This window comes from Triplophysa rosa, linkage group LG22 (genome assembly GCF_024868665.1).
Source record: "Triplophysa rosa linkage group LG22, Trosa_1v2, whole genome shotgun sequence".
Taxonomy (NCBI): domain Eukaryota; kingdom Metazoa; phylum Chordata; class Actinopteri; order Cypriniformes; family Nemacheilidae; genus Triplophysa; species Triplophysa rosa.
Window position 1 is genome coordinate 2509261 of NC_079911.1, and position 18213 is coordinate 2527473.

Consider the following 18213-nt stretch of genomic DNA (forward strand, 5'->3'; position numbering starts at 1 on the left):
TGTCTTGAATCTAACTCTATGGTAATTTGGTGCTACTGCTAGAATGGCTAGATCTCAATCTACATAAGAGCTTGCATCTTGACATGCTGATGATGTAAAAGTTTGTGTCCAGTGGAAAATGTGTTATGCGTAATGAATTACTAGCAAAATTACTATTTTTGTTGCATCGCATCGTAACACAATATCCAATATCAAATCAATGCAAAGCAGTGAAATAGTTGGAAAAATGACTGACAGGTTCTATTCATTGTGAAATGGTCACATTTAATGAACAACTTCTCATTTTATATACATCTATAAAAAAAACCCAGATACAGGTTACAAGAATCTAAAGCTAATACATACATTATTAAATAATAAACTTTTTCTCATGTTAAAGATACATATCATAGTTTACAAAATATGGTCAAAGAGAATTAAGCAGTTATGAAGGTCTGAAAAAACAAACTAACACAAACAAACAAAAACTAAAGTTCTAAAATTATATTTTATTTAATGATACAAAAAACCTTGAATAAGGTAGTATTAAATCGTGATGTTGACTAGAAAAGTCAGTAATAATCAGATAGTCGGAGAGCGAAAACATGGTTCAGCAAGGTGCGTAATCTTGAGATGGTCTGACACAACACACTGTTCTTTCTGTTTACAAAAGGCCATCCAGAACAGTCCAAACCAATTTATATTTACAGTCTCAACTTCTCTGTGTTCAGGGGCCAAAAATGATAAAAGTAAAATTGAGAACCAAGTAAAGAAACACATATCAAATAATGGCCTTCAAGCTTAATTTGTTACTCCTCAGTCTTTGAAGTATGTGAAGATGTTGTACTGCCAGCTCCAATCCCTTACAGACACAGGTTTGGGGAAGCTAGGGATTATGGGAAAAAAACAGTCCGAGTCTTTGGCATGATGAATTAGCTGTATGTTGCGGAAATCGATGTTACACAAAACACATTTTTTCTGTCTCTGGAACAGTTTGAAGAATTGAATGAAGTGGAAAATTTTGTGTGACGAATAAAAAGGAGGGTAAATGTTTTTTTCTGTTTGTTCGTTCATTCGTTTGTTTGTTGTGCTGCCAGGCAGGTGAATCTCGCGTACCCCAAATCTTTTGCTTCCCTGGGGTTCAGTTCCTGTGTCTGTATCCGTTCCGTCTTCCATAAGCTCTCATCGTCAGTGATGTTGAAATATTCCATTGTTCTTTTGTCTTACTTATGTAAATGTCACCATTTATTAATCTTTCTAGTTTTTTTCTTTTGTGAGAAAAAGAACTTCAATTAAATTATCAATGCACGATATCTATTAACATGTGCAAAATAGAAATAGTAGACTCCTCGTTTTTCCACAGGAATGACGCTTACACATCTAAAAAGAAGAAAATATATATGTTAGTTTTGAGGCTCCTGGTAGTGGACAAAGGTTCTTTAGATTATGAAAAGGTCTTTAAAGAACCCTTGACTGAAAAGATCTTTGGGAAACCAAAATGGACATTTTGTTGCAAAGAACTTGTTATTTTTAAGGAGTGAATATACACAAATGCCACAAACATGCCCCCCCAAACTTTTTTAATACACTGAAAAACGTAATATTACAGAATTTTCCAGTTATTTTTTTTACAGACTTTCCATGTAAAATGTAAGTAAATGGAATTTTACAATTTTTAATGTGTTTTTGAAATACGGTCAAAAAACGTAAAATTACAGAAAGAGTTTCTAATTCTAAAAAAATTCAGAAAAAAATTCTAATTCTAAAAAAATTCAGAAAAATTCTAATTTTACAGGGAATAAAACATTATTTTACAGTTTATTTCTGGCGCCCCAGCTGTCAGAAAACGTCCGTTTTCAAAACAAGATTTCTTTTTTAAGAGTTAAATTATGAAAAACGGTAAAAAACTGTAAAATTACAGAAAAAGACAACCAATTTTCAAGAAAAACGGGGAAAACTATTTAATATATATCCTGTAACTTTACAGGGGAAACAATATTTTCTCCATATTACAGAAAATGTATGTTGTTGTTTTTTTACGGATTTTTCTGTAGTGTGACATAATCCAAAAATGACTATACAAATCGTTTGTTTACCACAAATTATAGCTCTAAATAAATAATTCAGGCCACCTCAGTCTCCTTTAAAAATATTGAGCTCCCACTTGACAAGCTACTACAGCATAAATCACTGCGCTATTACAAATTAGAGCAAACAGAAACCATTGATGACAGTTTCCACACAGCTCCCAACTCATGCCAGTAGGAAGGTGTAATTGGTAAGCAGCCACCCGTGATGTTGCCTTTAATTTTGTCTTGGCCTATTATAGACTGACCAATTAAATCTCAAATCTGAGAACGACTCACAGCAGATGCATAAGGCAGAGGTAATTCTGTGTGTACGTGGCCATCTCAGGGGGAAAACACATCCGCTATCGTACAATTCCTCCTGGGTTCCAGCTCCAAGCATGAACTTGCTTTAATTAGAGATAGGCTCGTTACGCCGTGTTGCTGAGTTGAAGATAACAGGCGGGCTGTAAAGAAACCCGCTCGTTACTTGGCTATCTCGTCCGCTTTCCTGCCTCATGCCGGGGATCGATGAGGTTTATGTGTCTGTGAGCACCAGTGACCAGACTGGTCCCACTGTATCTCTGGGGTTCCGAAGATGAGAAGGTGGCTTGTGTGGTTCTAATGAACAGATTTTTGGGTTTGGGTGTAGTTATTCAAACACAGTCAACTAGAGCCACAAATTTTTTCCAGGTTGATCACATAAAAAATGTGCTCACTTCATATAAAAATGCCTAGTATCTAGTCCGTTATGTGTTGACTCCAGAATGCTCCAAAATTCTACACATGTGACTATTCCTGTAAAGATCCAGCTACACTCTTAAAAATAAAGGTGCTTAAAAGGTTCCTCACAGCGATGCCATTGAAGAACCATTTTTGGTTCCACAAAGAAGCATTCAGTCAAAGGTTCTTCAAAGACCCATCTCTTTCTTACTTTTTTATAATCTGAAGAACCTTTTTTAAAACAGAAAGGTTCTTCAGATGTTAAAGGTTCTTTATGGAACCTTTTGAAGCACCTTTTTTTAAAAAAGGGTAGTCATTTTTTTGGTGATTTACCGTACATATAATCATCCTATGTAGTGAACTGTAAAGCAGTGGTTTTCAAACTTATTCGTTGTAAGGCCACCTTTGTGTAGGGTGCATCGCTTTATGGCCCCCAAATAAAGACTTATGATCTTACACCTAAAATTTAAATATACCAAAAACATATTCAGTTCTACAATGCTGGAACATGAATTCTTTTGGTTGGTGGTCTTATTTTTCTGATGTTTGATTGCACAAAATGTATGATATTTCTATATTTCCAAAAATGCTACAAAAACTGTGGCTCCCAGATCCATCTTGGGGCCTCCAGTTTGAGAACCACTGGTGTAAAGAATGTTCTGTATGAAATATAACCTTCATATCTTTGATATGGCCTGTGTAAAGCCAGGCAGGGTGGTCACATATATCCAGCAGACCTAGGAACTCAATATCTGAAGCTACGTTCATACATTCTTCATTGTGCACACATCCTGCATTGTTCATAAACTGAAAGCATGTGGTCCTGCTTTGAGCATGAACTTTCAGGGATGTACTGTATAAATTATTCAGCAAAACAGGTTTTGATGATGTCACGTACCACATGATGGACAGCAGCACACAGGCCAAGAGCAGGTGGGTTGACCAAAGAAGCGTGGAGCAGGCCGCTATGGGCTCACCCGCTCGCGGTGCAGCTGAGGGTGGACCCGGGGTGGTTTCTGTAAGAGGAGAAAAATTGGTCACTAATTCTAAATATTTAGACACATTTAAACCTCTCTCATTTAGAAGTTAACCGTAATTTCACCTAGGTAACTCATATGTGCAAAATGGCAAGAGCTGGCTGAAAATACAAGTCAGATATATCAGAATTTCATATTTCTCAAGTTTGTTTCCCAAAACAAAAAGCTGAAGTGATTGCTTTAGAAAAAGAACTTCTTACTGGAATGCAAAATGTTGCCAGGTGAGCGGCATCACATTCAGTACAGCATATGGTAGCAGATGAACTAGACATCCACTATAGAGCTGTGTTTTGTTTTCCACATGAGCTATCACAGGTGCTTGTTTGTTCTGGCGGATTCTCTGATCAAATATTTTCCATTATTAGCTCCTCAGTATTATCTCAAACTTTCTTCATGTTGGTCTATTATTGTGGTCGCATCATATTAATATGAACCTAAACTGCACAGATTGTTGAATGTCTGGCAACACAAGAATAGATAAAAGAAAATCCTGCGTGCAAGGTTTAATAATATTTAGATCTTTGAACCCACTGCGGTGGAACATAAACGCGGCAGTACAGGATGCTCCACTATTTATTGAGTGTGTTTATGCTGTGCATTGTAAATGTGTTTGAAGTTGAAGATCACATTTACGCTATTATTTTTGATGAGTGACGATGTGTGAAATGACTCTCCGGAAAACATCTCAGATAAAGCGAAAGGCGCTGTCTCGTGACACGCCCCTCATCTCAATTTAAGCAAATAAAAACGCTGAAGTAACACAAACCAGATAAAATAAGAAGAAATTATTGCAAAGAAAAGCTTTTAGAGAGAATATTTTGACAAGTGGCTCACAAAGGCAGCAGGTGCAGAAAGCGTGCGATTCTGCTGACTTCCGTGATTCTGCTGTCCGTTCCAAGTATAGTGCGGATTAAATACGCTGAGTGCACGCATGGGCTGAAACTCAATACTAGTCAGCCGGATCAAACGGATCAAGGTAGCCGTCACTAGATATCACTTCTAATAACAGTTATCAAGTTGTCAGTGCTATTTTAAAACAAAATGCCTGTCACTGGGGTTTTCAAGTTTCTGCCCCTGAAACAGTCGATGTATCAATACTTTTAAACCCCAAAAGTGAGCAAGGGAAAATGTGAAGGAAATAATGGCAGGCCTTTGTCGGTTTAAAGGAATAGTCAATGAGGACAATTTTGTGTTCTTCAGAAGAAAGAAAGTCATACAGGTTTGAATTGACAAGAGGGCGTGTAAATAATGACAGAATTTTCATTTTGAAGGTGAACTATTCCTTTAAGCAGGTCGGCAAAACTTTTCTCGCATATGCTGTAGACATGGCGACTTATCAGCTACAAGGTTGATGTTGAAACTTGCAATAACTTTGTATCCACAGTATTTGAAATGAAAATCAGCATTTTAAAAAAACAACTGAAATATCACAAGACTGATGTGATGTAACAGTCCGAAGAAAATACGTGACCAAAAAACACGTAGAAATGTATTTACATATGAATTAGACATCTGAGTTTTTAAATCAAATGTTGTGTCTGTCTTATGGTGTATCTCAATCTGTTTCATGTATTTATTTAATTATACATAAAAGTATTTGCCGAACACCCTCGATTTGTTTCCATCAAATTAAGTACACCCTTTCCCCTGACTGAGGTCTGTTTTGCAGTTGCATTTTCCACCAACTTAAAAGAACCTGACGCCAATTCCTCACTGTCCTCCGTTTACATCAACTATTCGTATGTTATTAACCCTCTTTGACAGCAGAGGGCAGCGTGACTTTGAGGTCCGGGAGCTTAGACACTCGCTCCTCATTATAAACCCCAGTTACAGTTTGATGAGAGACAGGAGATCACTGGGGACAGACAAAGGAGCGTTAAAACGGAGAGCGGACGTACGGTTGACGGCGCAAGCGTACCTGGGATAATGTCGCTCTCAGTGGTGGAGGTAATGGGCTTGGGTTCTTCCATCCAGGGGGTGGCGTGGACTGCCACGCTCCAGTCGCTCCAGGTGCCGGTCTCCATGTCCTTGGCCGCCAGTTGGATGATGTACTCTTTCCCAGCGTAGGCGTCGGTAATAATGTGGGAGGTACTGTCAGAGAGCTCCACCTGTCAATCAGTGACAAGAGAGCCAATCAGGCATATGGAACTTATGGGAATCATGCGTGCTGTTCAGATGATTAGATACAGTATGTGGTGAAAAATGTTTCATTGGAAGTGTTCTTATTGAATGGCATGCTGAAGGTGGAAAGAAAAAAGTAGCTGCCACTATTACCATCAGCTACCATGACCCAGCAATGCGTTCAACATATTGTGAAACAAAGTGCAAGCAAAGACTTCTTCTGATTTAAAGGAACTACTTTTTTGTTTAGCAGTGTAGTGCTAAAGTCATCCGTTTATGGGCATTCACAAACAATGACATATGAACAAGCAACGTCTTTAAATACATTTGTAGACCACTTTCTGTTTGTGCAGGACACATCTTCACACCTGAGGGCCACCTGTGGGTAATGAGGTTGAGAGGGTCGCTTTACTACGGCACAAGAGGCTGGGACGCCCCGTGCATGTTTTTGCCGCTTTGAGTAAGGGGGAAATTTCACTAATGCACTGCAGCTGAGGCCTGTGGAGGGAGATGAGTAATGGTCCAGCATCGATGACTCATCTCGCACATCCATCACCGGCCTGTCCTGCACCTCTGCAGCTCCGGTCTGGAACTCAAATCCAGCGAACTCACACGTGAAGAGCTCGGTCTCAGTTGTGCTCTTTCTCGCACTATATATTTCTCAGGCCAGGGTTGGTTTCACTTGCAAATGAAGGAATTGGCTCCATGGGCCGTCATCTGAACTGGCCACACCCCACACGCTAGAATTCAATGACAGCACGAGAATAACAATACCGAGAAACAGTCAGATGCAAACGATTTTTTTACGAGAAATGTCATATTTTAAATTCTAATTATGACTCTAACTTTAATTATGATTGATTAATCCATAATATGAAATTAGCATCTTTCCTCAGATCATGTAGTCATGTAGAGTCATCAAACAAACTGTAACTAATAGCGTACATTACAAACAGTACATACAAAATGACCATCATACTGTTTTTATATTATTTCAAATTGACAATCAGAATTTAAGAGGCAAATTAGAGCAGAGAGCAAATTTCTTTCAAAATGGTCTAACAAATAAATATCATTTTTTCGTTAAATATAATTTATTCATTGAAATTTGGGGATCATTATTATATCATCTAATGTTTAGGCAAATAATCCATGTTTTGTAATTATGATGCATGATTTCATTTATGATAAGAGTCATTTACACTAAAAACGAAACGTACAATAATCAAGTTAGATTCAATTTAGATAACCTCTTAAATTCAAAATTTGAGTTCCAACATTCTGTTTATAAACTCAGAAACTGAGCTAAAATGTCAAAGTTGTTCTCAATTCAACTCTGACTGGCGCACAACCCTAACACACGGTACAGGTAAAACAGAGGAACAATGAAAATGACTTCACTCTGTTTACAAAGCGGCAAGCGTACTTTCTAGAATTTGCTATTACTTCACTGCCTCCCGGGTCACCTAACCGCTGTTGTATGTTGCAGACAAAAAGCAAGCCGGAAAATTGAAGTCTGTATGCTGCGAGACCAAAGAATGCTTCATCCGCACCTGAGCTGCTGTGAACAAAGATGAGCAGAGCTTTATTTCTATCCGCTAGTGCTGTCTGCACGTCTCACCATCTAGTGTCTAGTGACAGACGCAGCATTGAGTGTCGGTTAGCCTCTGCATTTACATTTTAATTGAACTTTGCTCATTTCCCCAGTGCTTCCTCAAAACCCACAAAACAAAAGCTGCATCCTTTTAATTTGAGATTAAACCACGTTCGCTGCGCTTTCACCCGCGGTTGCCGTTGAGCACCTGAGCTGCGGCATCTTTGATGCCATCGAAATTCATCATCTTTTTCTCCTTTTACTGTCCTATATTTCAAATAGAAGCAGACAGAAATGTCATTGAATTGTAAACACATGGCAAAATCCCTCACGTCACATTAAATCATGACTTTTGCTACCGTGCGACACAAAGGTTATCAGTCTTTAAGGAGGACATAAAAGCACCCTAAATGTACAGTACACTCTTAAAACTATAGGTGCTTAAAAGGTTTTTTCACAGCGATGACATGGAAGAACCGTTTTTGGTTCCACAAAGAACCACTCGGTCAAAGGTTCTTTAAAGAACCATCTCTCTCTTACTTTTTTATAATCTGAAGAACCTTTTTCGCCACGAAGAACCTTTTGTGAAACAGAAAGGTTCTTCAGATGTTAACGTCTTGGTTACGGATGTAACCTCAGTTCCCTGATGGAGGGAACGAGACGTTGTGTCGAACTGACAGATTGGGGTTTGTCTTGAGAACCTATCATCTTCTGAGTATTTAGAAAAGGTCAATGAAAATTGGCGAATGAAATTTGCATGCCGGACTCCAAGCCGGCATGCTCATTCATTCACCTTTTGGTCTGAGGAGCCTGAAGCATCCCCCCTGACCGCTGGGGTGGGCGGCCAGCATTGTGGCATAACGGACACAACGTCTCGTTCCCTCCATCAGGGAACTGAGGTTACATCCGTAACCAAGACGTTCCCTTTCTGTCGGTCTCTCGACGTTGTGTCGAACCGACAGATTGGGGTTCCTATGGAAAACGCCACAGCGCTGAACCGCGTCACAATCTCTAGCGGAGCGACGCTGACTGGCCTGGGCGAGTCAGATGTGAGTGCTAGCCGAAATTGTAACCATCCAGTGGAGAGGTAGGGGGTCCCAGAGCTTTTTCAAAAAGTTGGGAAGCCCCTGCCACTGGCCGTCACGGGCAGAGGCCTAATTCTCCGCGAGGTGTCGACTGACGAGAGAGCACATCGGCTGTCTGGTTCAGGACGCCTGGGATGTGTGTGGCTCGCAGGGATCTGATCACCTGCTGACTCCAGAGGAGGAGGCGGCGGGCGAGTCGTGTTAGCTGCCGTGAGCGAATGCCACCCTGACGATTGATATATGCCACATCCGGACAAGCACGTGCTTGTCCTGCACGAGAGGTAGTAGCCTCCTCAGTGCAAGTAGCACAGCCAACAACTCTAGGCAGTTGATATGCCAACGCAGGTGGGGGCCCGTCCACCGCCCCGACACTGCGTGCCCATTGCACACGGCACCCCAACCGTGCAGGGAGGCATCCCTAAGGGGACCCTAGTCCGCAGAAGGTCATGGGAGACCAGGGGGTTAGGGTGCGTCGGCAGAAAAGCGTGATGACCATACGCCTGCTGCCTGTGTGCCACGCTCTCCAAGGAACCTGACTCTGTAGCCAGTGTTGGAGCGGTCGCATGTGCATCGACCCGAGGGGGGGCACCCCCGCCGAGGATGCCATGTATCCCAGGAGCCTCTGAAATAGTTTCAGGGGGACCGCTGACTGCCAGAAAGCTTCAGGCAGTTCAACACTGACTGGGCGCGCTCTGTAGTCAGTCGCGCTGTCATGGGGACAGAGTCGAGTTCCATATTGAGAAAGAGGATGCTCTGCACCGGGGAGAGCTTGCTCTTTTCTCAGTTGACCTGTAGCCCCAACCGATCTAGGTGCCGGAGCACCAGGTCCCCGTGTGTACACAACTGATCTCGAGAGTGAGCCAGGATGAGCCAGTCGTCGAGATAGTTTAGTACCCGCACACCTCCTTCCCTGAGGGGAAGGAGGGCGGCTTCCACGACCTTAGTAAAGACCCATGGAGACAGGGACAGACCGAAGGGGAGGACCCTGTACTGATATGCCCATCCCTCGAACGCGAACCGTAGGAACGGCCAAAGTCGAGGGAGGATCGAGACATGAAAGTACGCATCCTTCAGGTCTATTGCCATGAACCAGTCCTGACACCTGGCGGACGCCAGGATGCTCTTCTGCGTGATCATCCTGAAAGGCAGCTTGTATAGGTGCCTGTTCAGAACACACAGATCCAAGATAGGGTGCAACCCCCTGCCTTTCTTGGGGACAATGAAGTACGGGCTGTAAAACCCATTGAACATCTCGGCTGGTGGGACGGGCTCGATCGCTCCCTTCGCCAGAAGGGTGGCGACCTCTGCCCAAAGTACGGGAGCATCCTTGCCTCTGACTGAGGTATATAGGATGCCCTGAACTTGGGCGGGCGAGTGGCGAACTGGATCGCGTAGCCGAGACGATTGTCTTCCCTAGCCAGCCTGACAGTCTGGGAAGCCGGTGCCAGGCTCCCAGAACTGTGACAGGGGGACTAAAGGTTCGACCTTCTTCATCGTCCCCCCGGGGGGTGGTTCGATGGCATGCAGTACGGATTCCTTGCCGGAGGAGGACCCCCGGGGAGGAGATCGGCTCTGCTGTTTTTCCTGCCTGGTGACTGCGCAGCTCAACGCACTGTCTGACTGAGAGTGCTGAGGGCTGGTGTTTATACTCGACATTGCGCTTTTCCGTGACGCAACATTGAGTTGCCGTCCACCGTCGTGCCGAGGGTGGGAGCTGCTATGATAACCCAGAGAGAGAGGAAACTCTCTTTTTCAGAGTAAGTGGGCGCTAGCTCCCCGGAGGGGGCCAGCAGATGGTGAGACGGGGCAGGATCCTTCCCTATCCAATTTCCCAGCGATGTGGCTGGGGTCGGGCCCAATGGTAGCCTCGATCCCCCTGAGGTCTTCCCATGAGGGCCGCTTCTGCTTTCGCCATGGCTGCTGATGGGGCGATGGTCTCCTCTTTGCTGTCTCTTCCAGGGGGGCCGCCTGAGTGGGGGCGCCAGAGCTGGAGCGCATCGAAGAGGACCAGGGCTGCTGGGAAGCAGACGGTGCACGGGACTCGGCGGCCGAGGCGGCCGAGTCGCAGCACGGGAGGACTGCTTCTTTACTGTCAAGAACTGTGGCTCGACAGTATCACCAACCAGACCCCCCTTGCGAGACGGGTGTGTCGAGAAAGCGGACCTTCTCGGCATTACTCATCTGCGCAAGGTTCGGCCAGAGGAGTTTCTCATGGACCATAAGTGTGGACATTGCCCGACCCAGGGCCCGCGTGGTCACCTTGGTCGCCCATAGAGCGAGGTCGGTGGCGGCACGGAATTCCTGCATAAGCGCTGGGTCAGTCTTACCCTCGTGGAGCTCTCTCAACGCCCTGGCCTGGCAGGAGCCATAGCGTGGAGAGAGGAGGCAGCTTGGTCCGCCGCAATGTAAGCTCTCGACACCAGAGATGCCGAGACCCTACATGCTTTGGACGAGAGTCTGGGTCGAGCCCCCCCCCAGGTGGCCGCCGCCTACGGGCACGAGTGCACCGCGGCGAAACCACCAGGGGGACATCGACGTATCCTCTAGCTGTCTCAACCTCGAGGGAAGAGAGGGTGACAGAACTTTGTTTGACATGAAACGTGCCGGAAAGGGGGCGTTCCAGGTCTTACTAAGTTCCTCATGCACTTCCGGTAAACACGGCACTGGGGCGCAAATCCGAGGCGCCATGTAGCCAGCCGCGAGCGCTGGGAGAGGCAGTGTGGGCACTGCAACCCAACATTCACGGCGGCCCGGGAAAGCATGGCTGACATTTCGACGTCCGCTTCTTCCTGGGCTCGACCCCCCGAGGGAGAGAGCCCGAGGAATTGTCGGAGTCGGATGGCAGTACGTCACCCCCCGATGCTGCAAGAGACATCTCATCATCACGCATCGTGTCTGAATACGTGATTGAGGAATAAGACGGTGGGACCGTCTCCTGGGGAACGGTTAGACGAGCGAGACGAGGTGCGAACGGTCCGTGAGCCAGTGGCTGGCGGATTATCGCTCACAGTAATCCTCATATCACCCTCGCTGCTTGCTGTAGTGGACGGCAGGGCCGTAGTCCTGCCGCCACGGAACTGGGAGCAAACGAGGTGGTGGCTGAGTCCCGTGGGAACACAGCCACCCGTGACGCAACGTCTGAATCGTCACCGCCCGCAGTGTGGGCAGGACGTATCCACAACGTGGATACAGGGGAGAGTCACTGCAGGAAGGGACCGTCCGCTGCACCACGTCGTAGATTCCAGCAGAAAAATGATCAACAAAGATCGTAGAGAAGCTCATCAGATGCGTAGGCTCTGAAGAACAAAAGGTGAATGAATGAGCACGCCGGCTTCCCTCTTATACCCGGACAACCGGGGAGGAGTCCGGCATGCAAATTTCATTCGCCAATTTTCATTGGCCTTTTCTAAATACTCAGAAGATGATAGGTTCTCAAGACAAACCCCATTCTGTCGGTTCGACACAACGTCGAGAGACCGACAGAAAGGGAAAGGTTCTTTATGGAACCAAAAGGTTCTTCTAATCTATGGCATCGAAGAACCCTTTAAAGCACACCTTTTTTTTAAAACTAGTCCACATAGGATTTTTGAAGTATTTTGTATGTCTTTTAAAGTCTTGCAATAGTTAGAACATCAGAATGTATCTAAGCATATTCGTGCCAGGTTTGGAGTTGAACGTGAGTAGTTGATTTGACTTTCCTCCAAAATCAAAGAGTCTTACAAGTTTGGCTTATATCTTTATCAAACACAAATGACCAGGCTAACGAAGGTCAAGATTACTTGAAAATTACAGCTGGTTTGTTCGCTTAGGGTTGTAGATGAACTAGACAGCGGCCTTCCAAGAAGAGGGCTGGACACCCCCTCTTTAAATGTAAATTGATTTTATTTGGAATGTTTCTTTAAAACCAAATGGACAGACTAAACTTTGCTCATCCAAATCAGGGATCTGCAGCTCTGATGCTCAGTTTCACCTTTAATTCTGTTCCACAAATCAACTTCCAATTGCTGCCCTCCTGTGAAAGCTGACAGCCCTGAAGATGCCACAGGAAGTCAAAAGGCCCTTTGTGAAGTGCTGTAATTTTAGGATACATAAAACCTCAAATAAAACACTATCATCTTGAGACCGACATGGAACTTGAGTTGGTGGATATTGAAAAAAACCCTGCCTGAAGTCTTTAAAACATTAAAGGCTAGACAATGTTATCAACAGTCAACATGAGACAGTACAGACTGCTTCCTGTTTGTCTGCTTTTGGATCAGTAGTGCAAAAGGAGAGAGAGAGAGAGAGTCAAGACATCAGATGATGTCTGATGTCTGAGACGTGCTATTAGAAAAAGCTATTTATATAGGCGTATCATTATGAAGCAAACACGTTCTGACCCTTTTACGTGGCCATGCCCTAAAAATCTCAGATGCTTCAATGCATTCTGACTGCCTTTGTAATGTATAATACACATCCTTAGTCTTATTGTGAATGTTTCATCTGTGCATGTTATACAGAAATAAATTCATAATGTTTCAAAAACTGCTGAAATGTGGTTGATTATGTGGCTTAATGCATTATACTGTATATACTGTATTGTTACTGTTTGGTACATCATCATTACCTCTATATGAATGTAATAGATATTAAGATACTATAATGAGCCATGCAGATATTAATCACATCAAGTACCAAGATAAAGGTATTTTTAGGGCATGATTACGGTTTAGCATATTTTAAACCTTCTGTCTACAAAGCCTTTTGTCTTGCGACAAAATCTCTCATAAGTATTTCAGACAAAGCTACAAGAACTCTAGTTTTCTGAGCAGAAAATGGAGCCGGCAGACCGTCGGCGGTGACTGCTGGGTTATTACCGTGATCATGCTGTGATATTTTCTCAATTCTGCCCACCTCCCGCATTCCTGCCTCCAGCCCAGCTGTGTTTAAAGCTGACAGGAGTGCAGTTCAGCTCACCCCACCTGATGCCTGCTCGACCAAATACAAAAGGCCACGGGCAGCTTCTGTTACATGCAGTTTTCATTCATTCAGGTGATGAGAGAAACGGTCAAAATGATCAATTTTTACTCTTTAATGACTTTCGTTGTTCAGCATCAAATGTTACATAACGTGAAGCTGTTTTCACACAACCATGTGTTCTTGTTAAGAATACAGTCAAATTTAACCAAGTACAAAATATTTTCAAACCCCAGCGTTGGGTCAAAAAGTGACGATCCGAACTGCTGGGCTGTAAATTAGCCTGTGCTGCATTGTTGGGTTGCTTTAACCCATTATTGGGTCATATACAAGCCATTTTAACTGGAGATGCACCTATACAACATTTCTCCACCGATATCGATTTTTCAGAGTGATATCTGCCAATACCGATTCTGAAGATTAGATTAATATTTCTTAACTTTCGAAATGCTATTAATTCATATAATGACTATTTGTATTGAACATTAAACTGGTGATATTTCTTACTACTTTCTATATACATGGCACAAATTCATTGCATTTTTTTGTCCTCTTTTGATTGACTGAATATATCGGCCCTGATCATTGGCTGTGGTTAAACTATCGGTTTAGTTGCCGATAGTGTGAAAAAATTTCAGATAGTGGGGAAAATGATAAACTATTACCGATTATTGGCCGATATATCGGTGCATCTTTAAATTTAACGCAAAGACTGCAGGGCTCCGGACTCCAACTTTTTTTTACTAGGAGCACTGTAGCCCCTGACTGAAACTTTAAGGAGTGCAAGCTAAAAATTTAGGGGCACACCTTAAATCAGCCTTCAATGCAATTATTCACATTTCCCCCCAAAATAACTGTATTACTGATACTACCAAAAAGTTACTTAATGACGGCAGATTTGGTTCTGCTTATTTAAGAAGATGCAGAGTCTAGAGAAGCTTTGTTATTGATTGGTGCTAAATAGAGAGAATGTAATCTGAATTCATTTGAACCAACAGAAATAGTGCTTGTCAAAAAGTATATATGTAATGGTTAACAGTGTTACCCATTAAAGCAAAATGAAAGGTCTCGTGTTGTTATGTTCTTACGATGATTTTATTGTGTATTAAGGACACTTTTCGTCATGATCACATCACATGTAAATATAACGTCAAAGAAAAATTAACAAGAGGATTCGCCTGTCGTTCGTTCTTGCTGTGAACGGATTTGAAATGATCCAGCGCTGTCTCAAGTAATCAATAGATAATTGACGTTTCCTGAACTCCTCCGCGGTTAGTTTTGTTTTAAACGTCTCATATATAAAATAGTTCGTCCTCGGTCTCAAGAAATCCATCACAGCAAACAGCGACTTGTAGTAATGCGCTCACGTTGTGTGTGTGTAAACTTGTCAATGACGACCTGGATTGTGCGCGGCAGTGGGAAACATCAGTTACGTGTGTCACCACAGCTTGCACTGGTGGCGGGTCGCGATCCACTCGTCTTTCCACATGAAATAACAACTAGAAGAAATTGCAAATTTCTCCTATATCATTACATAACAAATTTCTTGAAGGAAATTGGTAGGAATAATTTGGTAGGTAAAAACCCTTCCCATTTTGTCAACTAGCTTTCCTTGTTTCTCGAAGTACCTATTCCAATCACTATAGGAAGTCTAGCAGAACAGGAAGTGTTACCATCACAGATCATTGATGACTAATTTCGGCTGATGGTTTACAGCTCCCATGTTCCTCTTCTCCAAACGACGTCTCACATCACCAAGAGTGCAAACAAACAGCGTTAATTCTCAAAGTAACTGATCTAGAAGTTGTGGCTTGCCAAGTATGCGCATTAAGCTAAATCGCTGGGTTTGGAATACATGCTGAGGGAAGAGCTCGTGCCGTGCCAAGAATACACACAAATGCACTCTTCGAAAGAACAGATGGGAAAAACCTAGCGAATCAAGTCATTCCATAGGAGACTATACAGTTTTCTACACAGGCTTTACTCTGTAAACGAGAACTATAGAAACAAATGCAGAGTTAGGGGATACCAACCCAACTGACACCATGTAAATAAAACAGATAAGACTATCTTAATAACAGGGGTGTTAATGTGCATTTCTGGTCCAATTCGGCTTAATCCCTGAGTAAACACAAGCGGTCGGAGGTATTCCTTAGTTCCAAGTTGCTAAATCCAGGCAAAGTACCAAAACATAGTCTCCCATTTGTCTTGGGCTATTCATGCAACATGACTACTTATAAAATATGCAGAAGATCTGAACAGCATCCCAACAAATCAATTATTTATATTATCCTCAGAATGGGCAGAACAAGAGATACAAAAAGTATTGATGTTGTTTAATTGAGTCTAATGTCTGTTTACTTTTATTTCTGGTTTTATTATCCAAATCACATTTTTTATCAGTGTTTTTACACAAAAAGGTTTTAATTAACGATTCAGTTTACGGAATTTTACATGAAAGCAAGTGAATGCACTTAGCTTGTTGTTCTAGTGCTGGCCCTTGGCAAACTTGAAATGAGTCATAATAAATTGCGCACTGCAATGTATTCATCAGTAATTCAGGACTGGATATCGAAAGAGAGATGTAAACAAAGATGACAGGGCCAATTAAATAATGTGTTTTAGAACAAATTGTGAAATACCTAGTGAAAATATGTATACAAATAATGTAACCCTCAATTAAAGCCACAATATGCCACAATACAGTTTGTTATGAAATTTCCAAAAATCACTTGCACAGTGTGATATATTTCGTGCAGCTGTGTATTTACATAATCCCAAATGTTCCCAAGAATGTGCAAATCCAGAGAAATTCCTATTTAAAATAATGGCCCGTCCCTTGTCTCCCTTGTATTTGTCGCATATCAGTGACTTAATATCCGCTGCTCCGCACTACCCTCAGTTTCCGGTTGTAGAAACTATGGCAACACGCAAATGCAGAAGTGGTTATACAGCATCTGGGACGCAGCATCTGTTGTTCTGTTATTATGGATCACGATTACTCTTTGGTGAGTAAAGGAAACCCAAAAAAGCGTAAACGTAGGCCAAATGAGGCAAGCAGGCTTATGGACAAAAAAGAAATAAAACAAGGATTAATATCGGCATGGCGTTTTCTAAATGGAGAGAGCTTCGCGACCTACTTGGACTCGACAGACTCCGCTCTCGCATGTGTTTAATAGAATTTTTTTATTGTACACGAAATACTCATACACAGATTATTTGAATAGTTATGAATGCAGTTACCCTATGAAATACAGTATATGTCGCACAAAAATATGTACCCAGTAACGTTACTTGTAAATATTGTGGGTTCGTTCCAATTTACTTTTTAAACGATGACTGTATGACTGTTTTAAACATGTAAAACTGTAGCATTACGCTACCAAATCAATTGACAAAGTCCAATATCAATCACGGGCTAACGTAGCATTACATTCCACGTTTCTTGCAAGCTAATTCATTACGATGACATAAAATAAAATGAATTCATTACCTCATCCGTGAACTTGATGGGCGATCTCCATACGCCTCTGGATGGTGAAAACGACATGTCCCATAATTCCACTCTCCTACATAACGTCATTTAGCTTCGCCTTTTGTTGTTGTTTCGAAAGTGCACCATCTAGCAGTCCAAATATTCCATATTGTGGCTTTAAGTAATCAAATTACTTTTGGATTACTTCAAGGTTGTGTATGCAAACAAGGACTAGAGAAAGTCGACACATTTTATTTGAACTTATTTATGCAGACAAAAACAATGTTTAAAAAAAACCCTACATTTCAGAAAATAAAACATCTGTTTTTAGCAATGTAAGTGTTTTTTTTTCCGGTGTTGACCATCACATCACTGTTTTTGATGGGAATGTTGGGCAAAACAAAGAGCTTCCATAATTCAACGTAATTCAATTCCTATAGCTGTAGTTTGCTACCCGTTGCAAGAACGCCTATGTCCTGTATACCAGCGCTGTCTCACATGCGCTAATTCTTTTAATAACATAAAAATAAATTGTAGTGTATATCAGAATACGCTATCACTAGTATTCCGCTAGATCCCAAGCCTGGCCAAAAGAAAAAGTATGATTGAAATGCGCTTGAGTATAACATCGTCTCTTGATCTATTAATTGCATGTGACGGCTCCATCTTTCAAGCTCCCCCAGGCATTGAAGGATTCATAATCGCACCTTCCTTTTTCATCTGTTCAACTATATCAGTGGGGACATTATAAATTCATCTTATTTCTGAAGGTGCGAAGAGGTGCTCAAAGCCGACAGTGCTTAGATCTTTCGCTCATTGTGTATTATCTACGGGCAGTATTTTAATCTTCGAATCAGAAATGGCTGTTGAAAACAGCTTAGCCTATACAGTGGGGTGGGGGGGATTTGTACATTCTTGAGAGATTACATAAGGGAGGGCAACGTGACCCCATCCTCTTGCCAGTATCCTGTCCCATTTAACTATAACACCCTGTACTGACTTCAGGCTTTTGGTATGGAAATCGTGGCTTTAAGGGATGTAGATTCTTTTATCTGGCACTGAAATTCTTGGGCTTTCTGCTTCCCGGTGTGTATCCAAGGACAATTCAATATAATTCTCCTAGCAAATGCTGTAAACAATTTTAGAAAGGCGAATCCCCCCCCACTTTTAGACAAAC

General features: G+C 42.5%; 1 protein-coding gene across 1 annotated transcript in view; it reads right to left on the reverse strand.

The window, feature by feature from the left end:
- Positions 1-281: 281 nt before the first annotated feature.
- cntfr (ciliary neurotrophic factor receptor) overlaps positions 282-18213 on the reverse strand; it is a 167040-nt gene continuing 149108 nt past the window's right edge. The window contains exons 8-10 of the mRNA XM_057320539.1: positions 5724-5913; positions 3667-3784; positions 282-1359 (exon numbers count right to left, since the gene is read on the reverse strand). Of these exons, the coding sequence (XP_057176522.1) occupies position 1359; positions 3667-3784; positions 5724-5913 (309 nt within the window). The 3' untranslated portion in view covers positions 282-1358. The remainder of the gene's footprint in view (positions 1360-3666; positions 3785-5723; positions 5914-18213) is intronic.